This window comes from Acinonyx jubatus, chromosome B1 (genome assembly GCF_027475565.1).
Source record: "Acinonyx jubatus isolate Ajub_Pintada_27869175 chromosome B1, VMU_Ajub_asm_v1.0, whole genome shotgun sequence".
NCBI lineage: Eukaryota > Metazoa > Chordata > Mammalia > Carnivora > Felidae > Acinonyx > Acinonyx jubatus.
Genome location: NC_069382.1, coordinates 135926225 through 135945231, shown reverse-complemented (window position 1 = coordinate 135945231; position 19007 = coordinate 135926225). Strand labels below are relative to the sequence as shown.

General features: G+C 41.5%; 1 protein-coding gene across 6 annotated transcripts in view; it reads right to left on the bottom strand.

Moving 5' to 3' along the window:
* RASGEF1B (RasGEF domain family member 1B) overlaps positions 1 to 19007 on the bottom strand; it is a 161533-nt gene that overhangs the window by 23659 nt on the left and 118867 nt on the right. Inside the window, exons 1-5 of one of the 6 annotated variants that reach the window (XM_027059279.2) lie at positions 14715 to 14856; positions 14021 to 14138; positions 2796 to 2978; positions 970 to 1092; positions 214 to 351 (exon numbers count right to left, since the gene is read on the bottom strand). In XM_027059279.2, coding sequence (XP_026915080.1) covers positions 214 to 351; positions 970 to 1092; positions 2796 to 2978; positions 14021 to 14083 — 507 coding nt within the window. In that variant the 5' untranslated portion in view covers positions 14084 to 14138; positions 14715 to 14856. Of the gene's footprint in view, positions 1 to 213; positions 352 to 969; positions 1093 to 2795; positions 2979 to 9371; positions 9462 to 14020; positions 14139 to 14424; positions 14564 to 14714; positions 14870 to 19007 lie in introns of those variants that run through there. The other 5 variants (XM_015068067.3, XM_027059286.2, XM_015068068.3 and 2 more) reach the window with 5 other exon arrangements.

Sequence of the window (19007 nt, the reverse complement as noted above, 5' to 3'; positions counted from 1 at the left end):
ATCACATAAAACTCCAGATGATGTCCCTTTGAAGTGGGATTGTACAATCATCCCCATTTGACACACCAAACAGACCACTGTGCTATGTCGAAGACGTGCCCAAAGGCAACACAGAAAGGAAGCAGTGGAGAGTCTGATGCATAATTCAGCACCAGCTCCCACCAAGGCTTGGCCTGGAAATTTGAGTGGTTTTGCTAGATACAGGATACCAACCTCCTCGCCACTGGCTATTCGGTGAGCCAGATCTTTTAAGTTTCTCATCATTCTTTCATCCCGAAAATCATAAGGAAACGTTTCCGTCCATTCTGTCAGGAGTTGAAGGATTTTGGGTGCAATTTTTCTTATCTGGTTCTGGGGAGAAAAAGCAAATCTCATTGAGTGATGTCTATCACCATGGACTGCATCAAACACATAATTGCAAACAGTTTCACTGGTAAACTTCTAGTGCAAAGTCTTTAGGGTTAAAGAAGAAGTCTAGTCCCCCTCCCCTAAGTCAATGCCAAGTACCACCAACGTAAGGCAGGATCTAGGGGTCTTCCATGGCATTAGATTTATATTGTGGGGTTTTGTTTGTTTGTTTGACATGAAGGGCATGACAGTTTATCTTAAAAAAACTGTACCATACTGCTCATAATGACCAGCAAACACATTATGATGGTTTTTCTCCCGGGTATTAACATGGCAGTATTTTTATATACTGAAATGTTTCAATAGGACCAAGACTGGTAGAGAAATAAAGATCTTAGATGAAAATGAACACTAATAATTCTGGCGTCCTACCCTATATTGTGTCCTTTATACCATTCCCAATTCCCTTTGCACAGCCATGACACCATGCATGCCCCTCAGCCTGCGGATAAGGAAACCAACTTCACAAAATCTAAGCCACACAGTTACCAATCCTAATAGAAATAGAAAAGAGAAAGCATACTAATAGAGAAAACTATAAAGTTCAAAATATATCATTACCTTATCACTATTAGGATCACTTAGTCTCTGGTGTTCAACACATAAGTGGCAAACCTTGGCCATTAACTCGTATGGATGCATAAATAACCGAGAACTGAGTAGGAAGGTAAATATGTATGTTCTCTGTGGCAAGAGAGAAAAAAAAAAATCATCACCGTTACATTCTCCACGAAACTAGTATCTTTCCCATCTATGATACATCTTAATCCATTAAATTCTCTGGGTCAAAGTTAATATACTACCGTTTCAAAAGTAATGCTTAGCAGTAAAACACCTGACGATGGATTTTTCCTTTGCCTTCTGATGTATCTCTTCCCTTCAACCACACCAAAAAACCCAGAAGTACAAGGTAAGTTTATCTACCGAAATTATTCAAAGCACATTTTCATGTCCAGCCTCTGGAGTCAGTATACCAGGACACCTAACTCATTTTAGTAAAGAGGAATGAACTTCAGTGCAGAGAAAGAGATCTAACTTAAATATACCACCCATACAGAATCTTGTTCTGGGTCCAAATGTTATGGTAACTCAATGGAAACCAAAAAAAAAACCCACCAACCCACATCAGCTCAAGAACTCTCCAGTGCATCCAGGGTGGCACAATGTAGTGTTTGTATGCTTGTGCCAGAACATTCAAAGGTGGGCTTGCAAGTGATCTATTTCCTTGCCCAAAAGCTAAGCAATTTGATAAAACACAGTATCACACTATATACTTTTCTTTAACTACATTGTCTCCCAAGAAGCCAGTAATGAAGTAGAGCTTATTTATTATAATAGTTTCAGCCTCCCAGTGAAAAGAAAATTCCAGGTTTTTTTTTCTTTTTTTTTTTTTTACCCCCCTTAGGCGCCTTTAGTAGCTCATAAACACTTACACGACTGAACAACGGATTCCTTTTACTTTTGATTACAAGTTTTCCCTGTGTGGCAACATATTTCAAAATGCTATGTAACAAGTCACACACAGAGAGAGAACTCAAGAGGGAACACTATGGTGAATTACAGTGGCAAGCACAAACTATCCTTCACACACCAAGGTCATTATTATATTTGTAAAAACATGAATCTAGTGTCTAGATATTTTCATGCAATCTTTATCAACAATCAGCTGTTGTTGAGTAACAGGGGCAGCTGTAGCACAAGGAAGGGGGAGGGGGGGCAGGAACACCGCTTGCCCAGAAACAGAAAATCTAGGTTTGACTGCGGATAGGGGTTGAGGCTGTGTGTGGATTACTCAACGTTCTGAATTTCAGTGTCCTCCTCCCTGGCCTCCTGGAATTGCTGTAAAGGCTGAGAAAATGTAAGTGGATTCCTTAGATAGAAAGTGTTATCTATATAAATGTTGGCTATCGAAGTAAAATATTAGCAATCTATAAAGAATTGCATCTTGAATATAACTCTTGTTCTCCTTTCTATGAAGTTTTTCCGCCTATGAACTTCACTTTTCTCAGCATAGCGATGGGTCTGGAAACCAAAAAGGCATTAAATATTCTGGGAGTATCCAACATCCTCTAGCATGTCTATGCAAGGACCAAGGTATATGCATGGATTAAAGCTACAGATAGATACTTCATTTACATGGTATCTGACTGCCTACAGTGTGGTACCAACCCTGAATAGAAACCAAACTGCAGACAATAATCAAAACCTGGATCATACCCAGGCTCAGTTTGATCTCAAAATACTCAATAATCAATATGCAGTTTCTTAGTCGAAAAATTCTCGGCAACCCAGATATAATTCAGATAGTATCTAGGGTCCCTGCCTGCTACAGTGTATTTTTTCTGAAGAATACCAAGGATGTGTTTCACAGTAACAGTGATACCTACATCCGGATAGTAATCCACATTAGGTACTAAGTGCTGGATGAGTGCTTCCAGAGACCCAGAGAGGAGGTTGTTGTCGTGGTAATACAACCCTCCGCAGCTGTCATCTGCAGACTGATAGAGGTTTCGGTTGTAACCACTGCTGTCAAACATTGCTGAAAAGGGAGGAGTCTGAGGCATGCTTTCCTAAAATGAATAAAAAAAAAAAAAAGGAGAAAACAGTGTGAGTCATTTGCAGTCCAAAAGAAAAGTAGGCTTTCATAGTAACGAGGGAATAAATACTTTTAAAAATAGGTTAGGTTCTGATCCAATATCAGAATCCATCAAGAAAGCAAACTGCTCTTAGAGTAACACATGTATGCATACTTTTGAGTACCCATGTCATTCAGTCAAATGCCATAAAATGCTTAGATCAAAGGACCCAGTTTGGACTGAAGAGTCAAATCTCTGGCTGCCGCGTTTAGATATCCCTCCTTCACAGGAAGAGAACTGGGCTTCCAATTGCTTTATCTGACTGAGTCAGGTGTTATCCAGAGGCAGAAACGAACAAACCTTCCCAGCTGGTTAGGAAGAATTACATAGCAAGTAAGAACTATCAGACTAACAGTGGTCATAGTAGGCGACAACCAAAACAGAAGTTGGACAAATGGAATTGTAAGAGAGGCCTAGAATTAAAGCACACCGTGTGTGTGTGTGTGTGTGTGTGTGTGTGTGTGTGCGCGCGCACGCGCACGCGTGCACGTGAAGTGCATGTGTGTTTCCAAACGTACGTATCAAGAGTTAATGCTGACTCCAGCTCCCTTGGAAGAGCGGATGCTGTTGACTTTTGCCCCTTTGTGTCAAATTCTTTCGGGGTGGGGGCTCTGTAAAGCCTCGGTTCTCAGTAAACACGTGGGCTGAGAGGCACCTGATTTGGGGAACAAGAAGCCCCATGATGGTCCTCTCCATCTGTGTGCTTTGCAGCTCACAAAGCCCTTGTTTGGAGGGTGCTCGGTAGAGGCCAGAAGCTATTAAGTTATTACTTGGATTCCTAGGGACAGAGCTCCCGACCCTGAGAATAGACTCTTGGTTTCTGACAGCACATCTGGACAATGGAGGCATTCAGGAGCTGCCAGACTGAGAGCTGCAGAAAGCAAACAATGAAGGAAGGCTTTGGACTGATGGGGACAGGGTGTGTGGAGGCTGCAGGAGGACACAACCTGGGCGAATCCTTCTTTTCAAGATGCCAAAAGATATCTGCATCCCAATGGGGGAGGGGAGTGGAGGCCTGCCTGAGAAGGCACATCCTTCGCTCCTAGCGCATCTATTCCAGCTCCAGCAGCTAACGGGGATCACCGCATCATAACACATGCACGTGCCTCGGCAGGAGGGGTCAGGGGTTGGGTGTTAGGGAAAAACAAAACAAAACAAAACACATCTACTATAAGGACAACCTGGAAGGTGAAAACAGCATTTAGGAAAGGAAGTATCAAGAAAAAGAAATAGAAAACCAGCTTCAGCATTTTGTACTCTATCCCATCCACAAACCAGTGCCGAGGGAGAATGCAAAAAGCAAAAGCCACGAATAGGAAGAAGCTGATTACTGAGAATCACGCCGGGAGAGGGGTCATGACCTGCACCATCACTGCCACACCTCTGGCTGAGGCAGGACATACTCGTAACAGCCACAGGATCAGGAACACGGGATGCAAACAGTAACACAAATACTCCGTATGTAGTTGGTAAGACCTTGCACATATAAATAATTATTAAATAACTCAATGTTAACATTTTATAAGACAGTGGACAAAGTGTGTTTCTGTCCTCTTCAAATTGCTAGTTTTCTATTAGTACGATTCATGTGCGATATAATCTTTGCAAATAAGTTGTCCTTGGTGGGAAGATAAAAAAATAAAGAGCCCATCTACCTTGCTGAGAAACTCAAAATGTCCTTAAACTGAAACTCTGGGACCCAAGATGAGACGCACCTAAAAGATACTTCTGACAGCCTGGGGGGAACTGTCCATCTGAATTTGGTTACCTACCTCTGGCTTAAAAAACTTTAGATGGTTAAAACCACACAGTGTCCTTCACAAACAGGATGACAGTTGAAACTCATTCTGTCATGCCCTTGCAGTTGGTTCTTGTTTGGGTTTTTTTTTTTTTTTTCTGCCAAGTACTTTTTGCCAAGGATTTTCTTTGATTTCTCTATCTATTCATCACTACTGAAACCATCCCTAATAAAATGATGTTGGGAGATGGTTGGCCAAAAGACTTGGGAATTTCAGAAAATCAGAAAATGTTCAGAGTTCAGAAGGACCACTGAAATCATCTGGTGAAGAATGAAAAATAGATTTCATTCCATTTTCCAACTGTAATTAGAAGCGGGTGCCTGGAGGCCAGAGGATGAATAAGAAGAATTGAAAGGCTGTAACTAAGTGGGAGAATGTGTGTTCTAAGTGATTAGCAATGACTGCAAAAATGGCCATGGAAGAAGCCAAAGCCCAAGTGCCATCACAATCTGCTCCAGTCTCCTGCTTTTATAAATGTGCGAACTAAGAACCTGGAAGGTGAAATGAGGTAACCACGCTAAGATCTCACAGTGATGTGTCTATAGCATCAAGTGACCCCAGTGGACTCCCCTGAATCTTGCACTCCTGCTGCCTTCTGTTATTGACAGTAAGCATTAGCCAACAATAGTCAAGGGCCATCCAGTCCCCTTTTAAGGAAGCAGCACCAAAAGCCACCAAGTATGTGTACTTCTCAATTATTCACTCCCATGAAGCACACAAGGACTCAGATTTGACCAAGCACTCAGATTTAATGAAGCCCTAATTGGTGCTTCGTAGCTGTGGAGACTTCAGAAGGTAATTCGCCTCCACTGCCCCCCACATAGGTTTTTTTATTTAGAAAATTATTCCCAATTTTGCTCACTCCTTCCAAAAGTATAAAGTATAACAAAACTATCATATTCTTTTAGAGCAAAGTTCTTCTTAGAGCATTATTAGAGAAATGATGGCTAAAGGTTTTTGTATTGTCCCTTGGAAACTGTATCACTCACAGGATCTCTTTGGGGAGTTATGAAATATCAACACTTAGATAATCCCTTCCAACCAAGCACCAAGGAAAATACTGCAAATAGCAATGGAAACCAAACTGAGATAAAGTCAATTTTAAGAAGAGAGACCGTCACAGGTCATTTTCTGCCTTCTAATCAGCTCTAACTTCTGCTAATCAACTGATTTCATTTTCCCATGAACTATCTTGACTGTTGAACTTGCACACAGCAGCAATCAAATGCTGAGATTCAAGTCACTCCAAGAGATCCCAGCCCCTTATTTGTGAACAATGCTCATATTTTTCTACCTTGCCTTAAACTCAAGATAACATCTTTTCAATTCTAAGGCATTGGCCCTAAGGCCTATTCCCTTCCTCAGTTGTGCATTCTGCTACTATGGGTTCCTTTGTGCAGGGAAAGGTCTCCACATTTTACCTTCCTTTACTTCTCTGATGCCCTTTCAGGGCTGCTAACCTGAGAAATGCCTAGATACACATTGAAGAAGGCTCTGGGAATGTCAGCAGCTCCTGTTTGTGTAAGGTTTACTGCCTACAAATGCCTTTTGGGATTCTTACAGCTACCCTGTTTGGCAGACATCCTCACTCTGTTTTGACTACCTAAGAAGCTAAGGTTTAGAAGAACTATCAAAACTGACTGGGATTACACTTCAGATAAGGGACAGATAGGACAGTGCTTCAAACCTGGATCTCCAAGTTCCAGGTTCAAAATTTATTGTACTATGTCATGTTATACTGCAAATGGTCTTCCTTGAACTTTTAATATTTAACCATAAAACGAAAAGTCTACCAGTCTATTCCAAATTGTAAGTTATCAGAATAATTTATATTGTTTCCTTTTTTAGTGATACATGAAATAAAAGTGTCTTACAATGGACGGCATCTTAGATTCAGTTAAATGCAGTCATATTTGCTTTTGCTTACTTTATACATTTCCAGTAAAAAATCTTAATGAGACAAATGACCAAAATAAAGATCATGGATCACAGTATTCAAAACCCATTTCTGGACAATCTCTAACAAGTGGCCAGTCTAGCCATTTTCTAGAAAGAACAACTGCCTTGTGTAACAGATGCATTTGGCAAACAAGGGGAGGTCAGGAGAATGGTACAGAAAGTACTCTTTGGGAAGCGCACCTTAAATACCTAAGAATAAACACAGCAGGTTTTCTTTCAAGTATCTTTCTTCCCTGTTATTACCCACATCGAGACCCACTGTTTGCTCAGGGGCACCTGGGTGGCTCAGGTGGTTAAGGAACTGACTCGATTTCGGCTCAGGTCATGGTCTCACAGTTCATGAGTTTAAGCCCCACATCTGGCTCTGGGCTCACAGAGTGGGGCCTGCTTGGGATTCTCTCTCTCCCTCTGTCTCTGCTCTACCCCTGCTTATGCTCTCTCTCTGTCTCTCTCTGTCTCTCTGAAAATAAATAAGCAAACAAACAAACTTAAAACAAAGAAAAAAGAGCTACTGTTTGTTCAGTATTACTCAGATTTGTAATCCAAGACTTGAATTTTACCTGCTTCAGTTCTGGAATTGAAAAATGAGGCTCAGAAGATTAAATGTTAGCTTGGTTCTTGTTTTAGAAAACAAAGAAAACATCCGAGACTGGACACGAGAATCCAGAAAAGTATTTGTCCCCAGGCACTATGAACTCTAGGAATCATGTGCTGATGGTTTCTGTAGTGGGAGAAGGGCAAAGGGTGAGGCTGCTCTCATCCCAGAGATTCCATTTACTTATTTATTTCATCTCAGTGTAGTTCTGATTTCTTATCTGCAGCAAACCTTCCCTTTACAGCTCTCAGAATTAATATTTTCTGTCCCTGGCGTCCTTTAAACTCTCAATTTACTTCCCTTGACCCTTTGCAACATAGTCTCAAAACCAACATCTCCACTGCCTCCCTCCCTTCCTTAGCACAAATTTCACCCCGTCCAATACACCTAACTGTGGGGACCTGTTAACCACAAATCTTGTTTAGGAAAAACTGACTTTCCCCAAGTTAGAAGGTGTGACAGCATTAAGGTAAAATACTGGCATTACTTTACTATTACGCTAAACTTCAAAATAGTTAATTCCTTTGGGAAGAAAAAGAGATTTATATGAAATACTTGGAAAAACTGCTGACTTTATTCAAATCACTAGCAGAAAGATAAGGCAGAGGACAGGGTAATCTCCTAAGCAATTCTCCCAAAGTTTCATTTGTAAATCCTTTCCTGGAAACTCAGAATACACTCTATGTGGCCAGTGGCTCTTAACTTTCTAGGGAGATCACAAATCTCTCCCCACACTGCCCTCAGAGAAATATACCTACAAGTTTGCATATACTTTGAGGGAGTGCAGACCCCAGGTTAGGAAGCACATGTGCAGGCCTGCACAGAGCCTAGATACAACTTATCTACTCGTCTAACTTGGTCTAACACGTTCAAGCCTGGCTCCTTAGATATCAAGGAATACTTGTATTTGCAGTTAGTACCGATCAAATGAAGTTAAGGAGAATTTTAAAATGATACTTCTTCTGATTTGGGTACAAATATTTAAACAGGTATTTTCTTTCCCTTAAATTGCGATGGTACCTTGGGATGGGGAAAGATGCCGTGAGACAATGGGAAACAGATTTTGGTTTTTAAAACAACGAACCAGGCTAAAAGAAAGCTCAGAGCCATGAAAATTAGCATACAGATTACAAGTTCTGTTGGAAAACTTCCCAAAGGAAAGTATAGGATATATCCAACTCAGGTATACAAGACGAATGTTCTTTCTTAAAATTAACTTGGTAAGCTGAAAAGTTGGTTGACAGGCAAGATAAGTTACAGGGGAAGCTAATTCAGTCACAAAGATAGATCATGTTCTTCCAAGGACTCTGAAAAAGTTCAGCCTGACATTGATCCAGAAGCAAGGAGGCAAGCTCTGGGTGATTTAAGGGATGAATGGATTTGAAAGGCATGCCTAATGGTTTCAAACCAAGGAAAGCACCAGATGAAAAGCTGCTTTTTTCTAAACAGCAGACTGTGTTTGAATTAGCGGCTGCTTTTGCACAATGTTATTTATGATGAGGCAGGTGCACCGGGATAAGGTGGTTTCAGGTGACAATTCAAATTGGAAAAGAGGTTGAGGTAAAGATGGGTGTGGGAACTAAATCAAAAGCTATCCTTCAACATCTGCTGTAGGTGCTGGGTAAATCTCTACCAGAATGTCAAATCAGCATTTCCTGTACACTTAAGAGAATGAGCTAGAAAAGGTAGGACTCAAAAAACAAACAAAAAACAACAACAACAACAAAAAAAAAGGTATAAGGGGCTTTGAATCCATATTTCATCATAGAGTACTTTGGTGAAATACTGAACAAATCCAATGCCTTTATACTGATCGCTTATCTTTTAGCTTCTGTTTAAATGCTAGGCATGCATCCCAATTAAAAAGAAAACAAACAAACCCACTGAAGTAGAGGAAGGCCTCCCTATCACCGCTGAACTTTGAAAGTGTATTTGTTTAGTGACGAGAGGCTTAATTTAATATCCTGGAATTACCGGTTTCCCAGTTCCCATCTAGATTCCAAAGGAACTTTGCACTTCGGTGAGATGCACCTTCTTCCTTTTTTCATTTGAGGATCCAGCAAGCTGCAGGAGAACACATTCACATATTTCAGCTTTACTGCAGCTGGTTTCCTCCAGTGCTTCTAGCCTCCTTTTGGCACTTCTGGATCTCAGAATACAAGGACTGACCTCATGCTCATACAGTGTAGCTGCACAGGCTTTTGAGTCAGGGTGAAAGTAAAAGTCATGTTTCTTACACTGTCTAAAATGTGGCTTATTTTGAGCTTGAAAATGTCTAGATTATCCTCTCGCATCGTTCCTGAGCCAGTGGGAGTCCTAAAGGCAGAGATTTCTAGCAACATCTCTGGAAACTGTAGAAATGCTCTTCTGACCTCCTTGAGAAAAGAGGTATGGTCGCTGAGAGAGCAAACAATGCAGAGTAGACAACTCAGAATCAACTCACTTCTCTGGCATGTGATTAAAAAGTAACTTGCTCCCAGACAGTACATTCTTTGAAACTGAGCCCCAAATGCTTAGTAAATTTTATAACCAGGGTGGGAGCAGGAAGTCGGTATTTTTTTTTATTAAAGAAGGTGTTATTTCATTTTGCTTGATTTATTCTGGATGCTACTTTAGAAATCTTAACTAATTCCTAATTGATGGAGGAAGAGGGTTGTAACTCAAATACTGACTATCTTTGGTTTCCTTGGAAGGAGATCAAAGCAAAAATTTGTTGTCTCTTGTCTTGGAGATATCTTGGTAACAGTTTATTAAAGCACAAAATGATATTTCACTACATGGCAACTCTAAATGGGCCTGGAGGGTCATATAAAACTTTTCTACAAGATAAATCTTTACTGTGTGGGCACAGATCACAGAACAAACAGGTTGATATTCTCTGTGCATTGTTTTGAATCATCTACAACTTCCATGTAGTTCCTTATCTTACCAGTAGATGACTCCACGTTCCTGGTCTTTGTAAAAATTGGTGCTTTCCAGTGGTAAGGGTGAGTGCTGGTTTAGAAAAGTAAAAGGACAATTCGAGTTCTGGGTGAAATAAAAACTAAGAAATCGGTGTTTGTCATCTTGGCATATGATTGAATTTAGGAAAGTGGCATTGTTCATGTTGTACAGTTGAAAATACTGGCTGAAAAAGTCAGTTGGTCTTATTTCCTAGGTCTTAAGTGCCTATCTATGATGAGAATTAATTATTTCATTTTCCCAGAGGGGTAAAAGTGATCTTCTGGATAATCAAAATCATCATTATCTAATTACATGCTGTCAAAAAGAACCTTCCTGGATATTGGAAATTTTCCTCTTCTACACTATCCAACATAGCAGCCATTAGCCACAAGTTAGCTACTAAGCATGTAAAATGTGCCTAGCATAACTAAGAAACTAAATTTTGAATTCTGTTTAATTTAACTAAACTGAAGTTTAAATATCTCCATGGGGCTATTGGCTATCATACTGGATGGCACAGATAAAGTTGTTGAGTCATCATTTATAGCATAAGCTCTCGGGGGCGCCTGAGTGGTTCAGTCAGTTGAGTGTCTGACTTCGGCTCAAGTCATGATCTCGCTGTTGGCGAGTTTGAGCCCCACATCAGTCCCAGTGCTGATAGCTCAGAGCCTGGAACCTGCTTCAGATTCTCTCTCTCTCTCTCTCTCTCTCTCTCTCTCTGCCCCTCTCCTGCTCACACTTTGTCTCTCTCTCAAAAACAAATAAACATTAAAAAAAATTTATAGCATAAGCTCTCAAGACAAATTACAGAGTATTATACAGGGAGCATCCTTTACTGAAAGGGTTTATTCTTCTAAACCCAATTCATTTCAGCAGGAAAATGACTTGATACTTAGTGAGGACACTTAGTAAACAAGCAGAATCTTCCATTTACATTTTATTATGGAACATGATTCCTGGAATAATTTTATTTTTTAGCTGCAAGTTCTTGAAAAACTATGTTTGTCCCTTCTCCTTTTGATAAATAGAGAGATACAGGCAGTCTGTAAAGTGTTTTCCTCCCTTACAAGGTTAATTTGTACTCTCGCTGTGTAAAACTGGCTTTCATACCAGGGCCTCCTAATAAAATTTGAATCAAACGAATGACTTCTAGATACAGACATACCTTGAAATGGAATAATAAATATATTAACCTAAGGAAAAAAATTATTGGTCAAAGACTGGTTAGAAATTGCATAAGTGTTAACACTGACTTAATAAGTAAAAAAAAAAAAAATTCGAACTCAACTTTTTTGATAATTAGTATTTTCTAATACACTTATGGGGAAAGAAAGCAGGTCAAGAAAATATTAAATCTCTACATAGTGCTTATCAATAGAAAGAAACTTCACTCTCTTTGCTTCATTTTCATATACCCAGAAAGTAGCTGAACATCTAACTGCAAACACTACATCCCCAATCTTCCACCCCATTTAGGATGCAAATGCACGAAGTGATAGTACAGCAGAATAAATCCACGGTCAAAGAACTAAAAGCAACTTATAAATCATCTAGCTCAATACCCCATCAACTTTACAGATATTGCAGGTAGAAGGAGAGAACAAATGACTGGTTAGGGCTCCAGATCAGACAGGACGCACCTCCCTATTCCCAGAGTAGATATCTGCCCACAGCACTGGGCTACAATATCTGTTATTTTAAGATAATCAAGGGTTGTATACATCTTTTTTTTTTTTTTTGGTAGGTTTAACTGGAGAACCAAAACAGAACAACTGTATTTCTAGAAAAGTGAAGGGAGTGGGGAGATAATACCTGAATACGACCACTAACCACAAAAACGCCATAAATCTAAAGCGGTATATTCAATAGCACCATTTGTCTCTGTAAGACTTCACAATACATTATAATGTCTTTACCATTTATTATTTGTGGCATCAGAATCAAGGTGCCAGATTCTTAATCCCTGCTTCAGGGATTTCAAATTCTTGTCCTAAGTAAGGGAGAAATGCCCTCTTTTCCCCTCTCCTGTCTCAGGGAAGACTCTCCAGAGCCATTCAAATTGCTTCTCCAAAGTCCACTTCTTCCAGGTAGCCTTTGGAGATTGATAATGTCGATTCTATCATTTAATGTGCCATAATTACGTACCTTACTTAGCACAGAAACTCACCCAGTGATTAATTTTAGACTGTAAGAACGTAATGCTACCAATAATATAAGAAATATGTATTGTAAGAAATAATACATATTTAGAAACAGTAAGTAATATATACCTAAGAATACATTAGATTAGATGCTAAGCTGGGGGAAAAAGACAATAAATGTAAACGCTTTCCAGTGATTTTCTATTCCAAAAGACACTGTTATCCCAGGTATTAGGTGTGGTTGTATTGGAGAAAATGTCTTGGGGAGTATATAAAACAGAGCAAGACTGAAAATGAACCATGGGAGAAATAAATTCTAAGAATTTAACACTTCATTAGAGAACTGGAAAGTAGGAGGCCAGTATGCTTAGTAGTCAGAAATGTTGCCACCTCCAGGAAAACAAAGGATTGACCTACATGTAGTGGAATAATGCCAACAAGAAACTTACTAATCATTGACTGATCTTCTCATCTTTGCCAGAAAAAAAAATCTGCTTGAAAGGGATAATACAGCAATGCTTGTGAACCCTAATCTCTGTCAAAAGCACCCCAGAGTCCTCACTGCCCCAACCATTGTCCCACCTCCCCACCCCATATAAAATAACCATTAATGACAGGACCTAACAAGCTGTCATTCTTTTATTCTGTCATAAAAATCTCAACAGCCAACATTTTTTACTTTTATTTCTTTTTGAAAATCAATTCTACATTTGCCTCAAACCTCATCTGACCAGTGGCATTCCTCTCAAATGTCCAATCACACCTACAATCTGGTTAATTGTAACCTCCTTGTTTCTTAGCATAGGTTTTATCACAGTGGTCCAACTACGTTTTAAATTGAGACATAGCTATCACATGCCAAGCTCTGGCTACTGTTTTCAGGAGGAAAGAATAATTATTCACCCCATCTGAGTCTGACTGTACCAGACATTATTCAAGAGTGCAACACCCTGAGCCCTAGACTCTTCCCCTTTATGCACCCAGTTCAGAGACCCTCCCTCGGCCGGCCGTTGGAGATCATCCAGGGCTAAATATAGATCTACGCACACCAGCAGTTCCTGACCGCGGTCACATGGTGCTGCTGACGAAGGACTCCTTGGAGACATATTCGGCCCAAACACACATACACAAATTTGTGTGCATATTCATCTACACGCACTGTGCCCACCGAATTCATTGGCGAAGATGGGCACATCCACACTCAAAGAGAAAGTCGCTGCCCAGGGATCTCCTCCTGCTATTTACCTCACTTGTGCCACCCTCGACACTGTGAGAGGACTTGGATACCTTGCTTTCGCCTGAACTGCGTCAATTTGCTTGGGGTAAGGTGTGAAGCAATACTCAAGTGGTACGCACAGATACACATACACAGGTGTGAACCTACCAGCCCCTTTCCCCCCTTTTCCCTTGTACAGCGCTGAAGCTGTCCCCACGATTCCCCTAGAAAGTGGAGCCTCTTTTATGCCAGCTGCCACAAGGCTCCTAGGTACTTTTGGCTCACGTTATTACAACCTAGCCAGGTGTCTCGAGGCGACTCACCTGAGCTCGGGCAAGTGCCGGGAGACTCGGTGTGTCCCAAATTCGCCAGGTGAACGGAGGCATGAACAAATATCACCTCGTCAGTGGCGAGCACATGACTTCTGCTCCCTGTCCCTTCCTAAGAATCAGACCTTAGATTATAGGGCACCGACACCAAAAATAAACAATCTCCCCACCCCACCCCCAACACGCACGAAAACTAGCCAAGAAGTAGAAGGAAACAACCTAGCAGGGCACAGGAAAGGAGGAGAGAATGCAGAAAGGATGAACGCGACTAGAACTCCGACAAATCCTCAAAAACTACCAACATGTCAAAGAAAAGGCCTAGCTTCGGGATCCCGGCGAGAGACGCAAAGCAAAACCCAAGTCTGCCCTGCCCGCGCCCCAGCGGCTCGGCCCCGCACCTGTTGGCACCCGGTCCGCTCCCGGGGCAGCCCAGGCGACCTCGGCCGCCAGGCCGGCGACTCCCTCGGTTTCTAGCTTTTGCCAGGCGCTTTGTGCCAGAGAGCGTTTGGTCGCCCCGATTCTCCCGCCTCTTCGAGGCGCACCCGAGAGCCGGGGCGCCTGAGAGCCGGGCTCGCTACGAGCGCAGCTCCGGGGCCGTCTGGTACAGCGCAGAGGACAGCACCGCCGCGCGTTCCCGCTGCCAGGCTCAGGCCCCTCCGGGAGAACTGTCGGCCAGGGAACAACCCACCTGCAGATGGACCTCGGGTCCTCGGTTTCCCGGCTGTTTGCCGCGCGCCCACAAGCGCGGCCAAAGAAAAGGGAGCTAAAGCGCGCGCGAAGAAGGAAAAGAAATTCCGCCCGACCAGTCGGGTGCCTTGTTTATACTGAAACTACGGCCTCAGCCGCGGCGCACACCCCCTTCCCTCCGAGCCCGCCTCCCGCCGCCAGCCCCGCCCCGCCCCGGGGGGCGGACCAATCACGGCGCAGCTCGCCGCCCACGCCGCCACCGCCTCCAGCGCCCGGGACCGGCCCACGCGGCGCAGGGCGCTGGGGACTCCCGCGGTGCGGTCGCCCGGGTGCCCTCCTACAATGCGGAGGCCCGTGCAGCCGGGCTCAGCGCTGTTTACCTGCGTCGGTTCGGCCCGCTCAGAATGGCGTGCGTTTCCTTCTGAGTCCGCCTGCCCGGGGCTGTTTGTGAAGTCGTGTGTGTGTGTGTGTGTGTGTGTGTGTGTGTGTGTGTGTGTTCATTTACCTGTGTACTACCTGTAAATACCGGCCCGACTCGTTATACAGTATCTATTAGCATAATCATGAGCTAAAGGTTACTGTAGATATACTTTCAGAAGAGAGCTTGAGAGAAACCACAAGAACATTTGCTTAGCAAATATTTACGCAGAGCCCGAATGCTAGGCATTGTGCAAAACGCTGGGGGCAGGCTCCAGGCAAAAGTAGGCTGGCCCCTGCCATTGTGAAGCTTCCAGCCGGTCTAGAGGAGGACAAACGTTAAGCAAATGGTCACCCAAACAAAATACAAAATTGAGGCTGTTATAAGTTCCACAAAGGGAATCTGTGCCATGAAATATGATTCTGGAGGCAAAGGGGAGGCCAGTCCTCAGTGAAGGCTGTGTTGTCATGGTAACCACATACTCTATCATTGGATACTTCATAACTATTTTAGAAAAAGGGTAAAAACCTCAATGCTTCACCTTGTACAAATAAAAGAGACTGAAGGGAAGAAACGATGGAAACAAATAAGGGGAGAAAGAGACTCAAGGAAAGAAAAAAAATTTGAAACATCAGGAGACTCTTGCTAGCTACATGACCTTGAGTAAGTAAAGTATCTTTCCTGAGCTTCAGTTTTCCTCTATGTAAAAAACAACACTATTCATACCTGTCTTATAGGACTATAATTAGGATTACTGAGCTAGAGGAACCCTGTGTGTCCCTGCCCCATTCTCCTTGTCTCCCCCTCCTTCCTAGTGTGGAAACAGTCATCTTGAAGTTCACCTTGCCTATTCTTAGCTTCATCTGTGCCTCCTCTCACTTCTCTTCCTCTAATTATACGTTCTCCTTTTCTTCTGCAAATGGGTCTCCCCAACTCAGTAATTCACTTTAAGCCTCTCGGAAGTTTAAAGGAGAAGCCATTCAGCCAAAAGAGCTCCGTAGGAGGCGGCCATGCAGAGAGCCACAGAGGCTCTTGGCTGCCCAGCCTAACTATTGTGGTTGTGCTGGTTGTTTTGGCTTTCAAGATCAGTTTTCCCATCCTGGTTCTGTAACAAACAAGCCATTTGCGGTTGTGCAAGTTATGTACAATATTGAGGTTCCCTGGCCTGTAGCAATTAATTAAAAGGGTTGGACTAAATCAGGATTTCTTAGTGGAAATATTTGACATAGCCTTAATAACCTCTGGATACACCCCCCACCCTGGAAGAGTTTGCCCAGTTTTTCTTTCTTAAGTTGTTTTTTTCCCACCAAAACAAAAAATGTTTTCTTTAGATTCTCAAACCTAAAAGGGACACTACAGTAATATTGATTCAATGTTTTACCAAACCACATTCCTGCTCTCCATACTGGTGGATCTCCCAGAGCCCCTTCTAGCTCCCCATATGAGAAGTAATACATGAAGGGACAGCTCCAGAGCTATGTGGCCCAAACTCTGATCCTGTCCTATCATTTAGCCAGTTATCAAACCTTACAAGAGATCCTGAAGGACTCTGGGCCCCAACTTACTCATATGAAGGTAGCAATCATAGTTTATAAAAGTAACTTCTTCTTCATAGTGTGTGAGATTAATTAAAAGAGATAATATGTGAAATGGGTTTGGAGCAATGTCCCTTAGAGAAGCCTTCCCTAACCCTCACTCCGTATCTTTCGTTGTTGTTTCCTCTATAGAATTTACTACTATTTAACATATTGTATATTTTACTTATTATTGCCTCTCTCCCCTTGCTAGAATATAAGCCCCATAACAACATGGTTTGTTGTTGTCATTGTAGTTGTTGTTTTCCTGCTGTATTTCCAATGTCTAGAATAATGTCTAACACAATAAGCACTTATAAATATGTGTTGGTTGACTTAATGAATGCCCAGTACATGGTAAGTATTCAATAAATGATCGCTGTTATGATTCTGTATCAATTATTCTCTATCATGAAAAGATTTTTTTTTTCCATTTTCTACTTCCCATAGTTTCTTTCTTGGTCTTTTGACTCCACTGGCTCAATTCTTATCCCTGTAAATGTTGGTAAGCTCAATAATACCAGTCAAATTGATGCAGATAAAGCCCTGCTGAGTAGGATACTCAAATGATAAAAGTAGCCACTTATATTAAGCTTTGACTATATGGCAGGCCCTGTGCTAAACATTTTTTTTCTCTTCCCTTCCTCTTGGATCTCAAGTGCACAAAATTAGAGCAATCATCATGACTAATTCATGTCCAATACTCTTTTTTAAATTTTATTATATTTAATGTATTTATTTTATATCATTAGTCTCCTTTATTTCCCATCTAAAATCCTATTTCCACAATCCCAAAAGCACTGACTCTTTTACACTGTATTTAATATGTGTTTTTCAACCCACCTTTCATGAACAGTGATGGCATTATTTTATGTGAGTACCACATGAGTGTATTTACCTAAATATACTCTTACTTTTATTTATGTTTCTCAATGTTGTCCCTCCAACATTTGACTTTGCTCATCTATTCATGTTGATACATGTTGATATTTTCACTCCTTTTACGGTGTGTTGAGTATTTCACCATATTTGTGTTACAATTTTTTACTTACATTATCTTTTATCCTTGCCCAAACTCTGAGAGGTAGGTACTATTTTCTCCATTTCTGAGATGAAGGAATGATACTGAGGAAGGTAAATAACTTACCATGGCCGTACAGCTGAAGAAGCCGTAAATTATACCTACATCTCTCTGATTCCAGTGCTCCCATCTTCCTACCCTTTAAAATGGATCTAATTACTGGGGCACCTGGGTGGCTCAGTCGGTTAAGTCCGACTTTGGCTCAGGTCATGATCTTGAGGTCCATGGGTTTGAGCCCTGCGTCAGGCTCTGGGCTAACAGCTCAGAGCCTGGAGCCTGCTTCCGATTCTGTGTCTCCCTCTCTCTCTGCTCCTCCCCTACTCTCTCTCTCTCTCTCTTAAAAAATAAACATTAAAAAATTTTTTAAATAAAATAAAATGGATTTAATTACTTAGTATAAGATTTATGAAATCCTGTCTAAAAAAATATACCATTAATTTGACCCATTTTACATGTCTAAGATATTGCTGTTAAAACTAGTAGATATATGTACTGAAGCTAGAGGCCAAGTGTTTTCATTGGAAAGCAATGTTTATTATTTGAGACACAAGTTTAATATTATTTGTGGTTTAATATTTTCTTAAAACACTTGAACTTTGTTTTCTTTATTTATTATTTTTATTTTAGAGAGAGGAGGACAGAATGGTGGCAGAGAGAGAGAGAGGGAGAGAGAGAGAATCTTAAGCAGACTCCATGTTCAGTGCGGAGCCTGATGCAGGGCTCAATCCCGTGACCCTGGGATCATGACCTGAGCCGAAATCAAGAGTGGGACGCTCAAGCAGCTGAGCCACCCAGGTGCCCCAACACCTGAACTTTAAATGAAAATCTCACAAAGTGAACTGCCTTCAAATATGTAAAATTTGCCATGTGAAAGAAAAATGAGGCTCCATAATGCAAAATAAGACTAAAGAGAGAAAAGAATAAAGGAACAGATCACAGCTTCAGTGTAAGAAAAATATTAAAGATGTCTGAGGTAGAAAAGCAGCCTTTTTCTGCATTGAATCCCTCTTTCTGGATCTTAAAAGGCCTTGTGAAATGGCTGAGTAACTCTCCAAAACACTTGGACATTTTCTCTCATTTCACTTTCTCAATGTCATCTGGAATATGGAGATGAACAGTTTAAGGATAAGGACTTTTAGCCCTCGCTTATACATGTAAGAAAATGAAGGCACTGATCACCCTACTTATCAATAGTCAATCTAGACCACAACCATGGCCTTC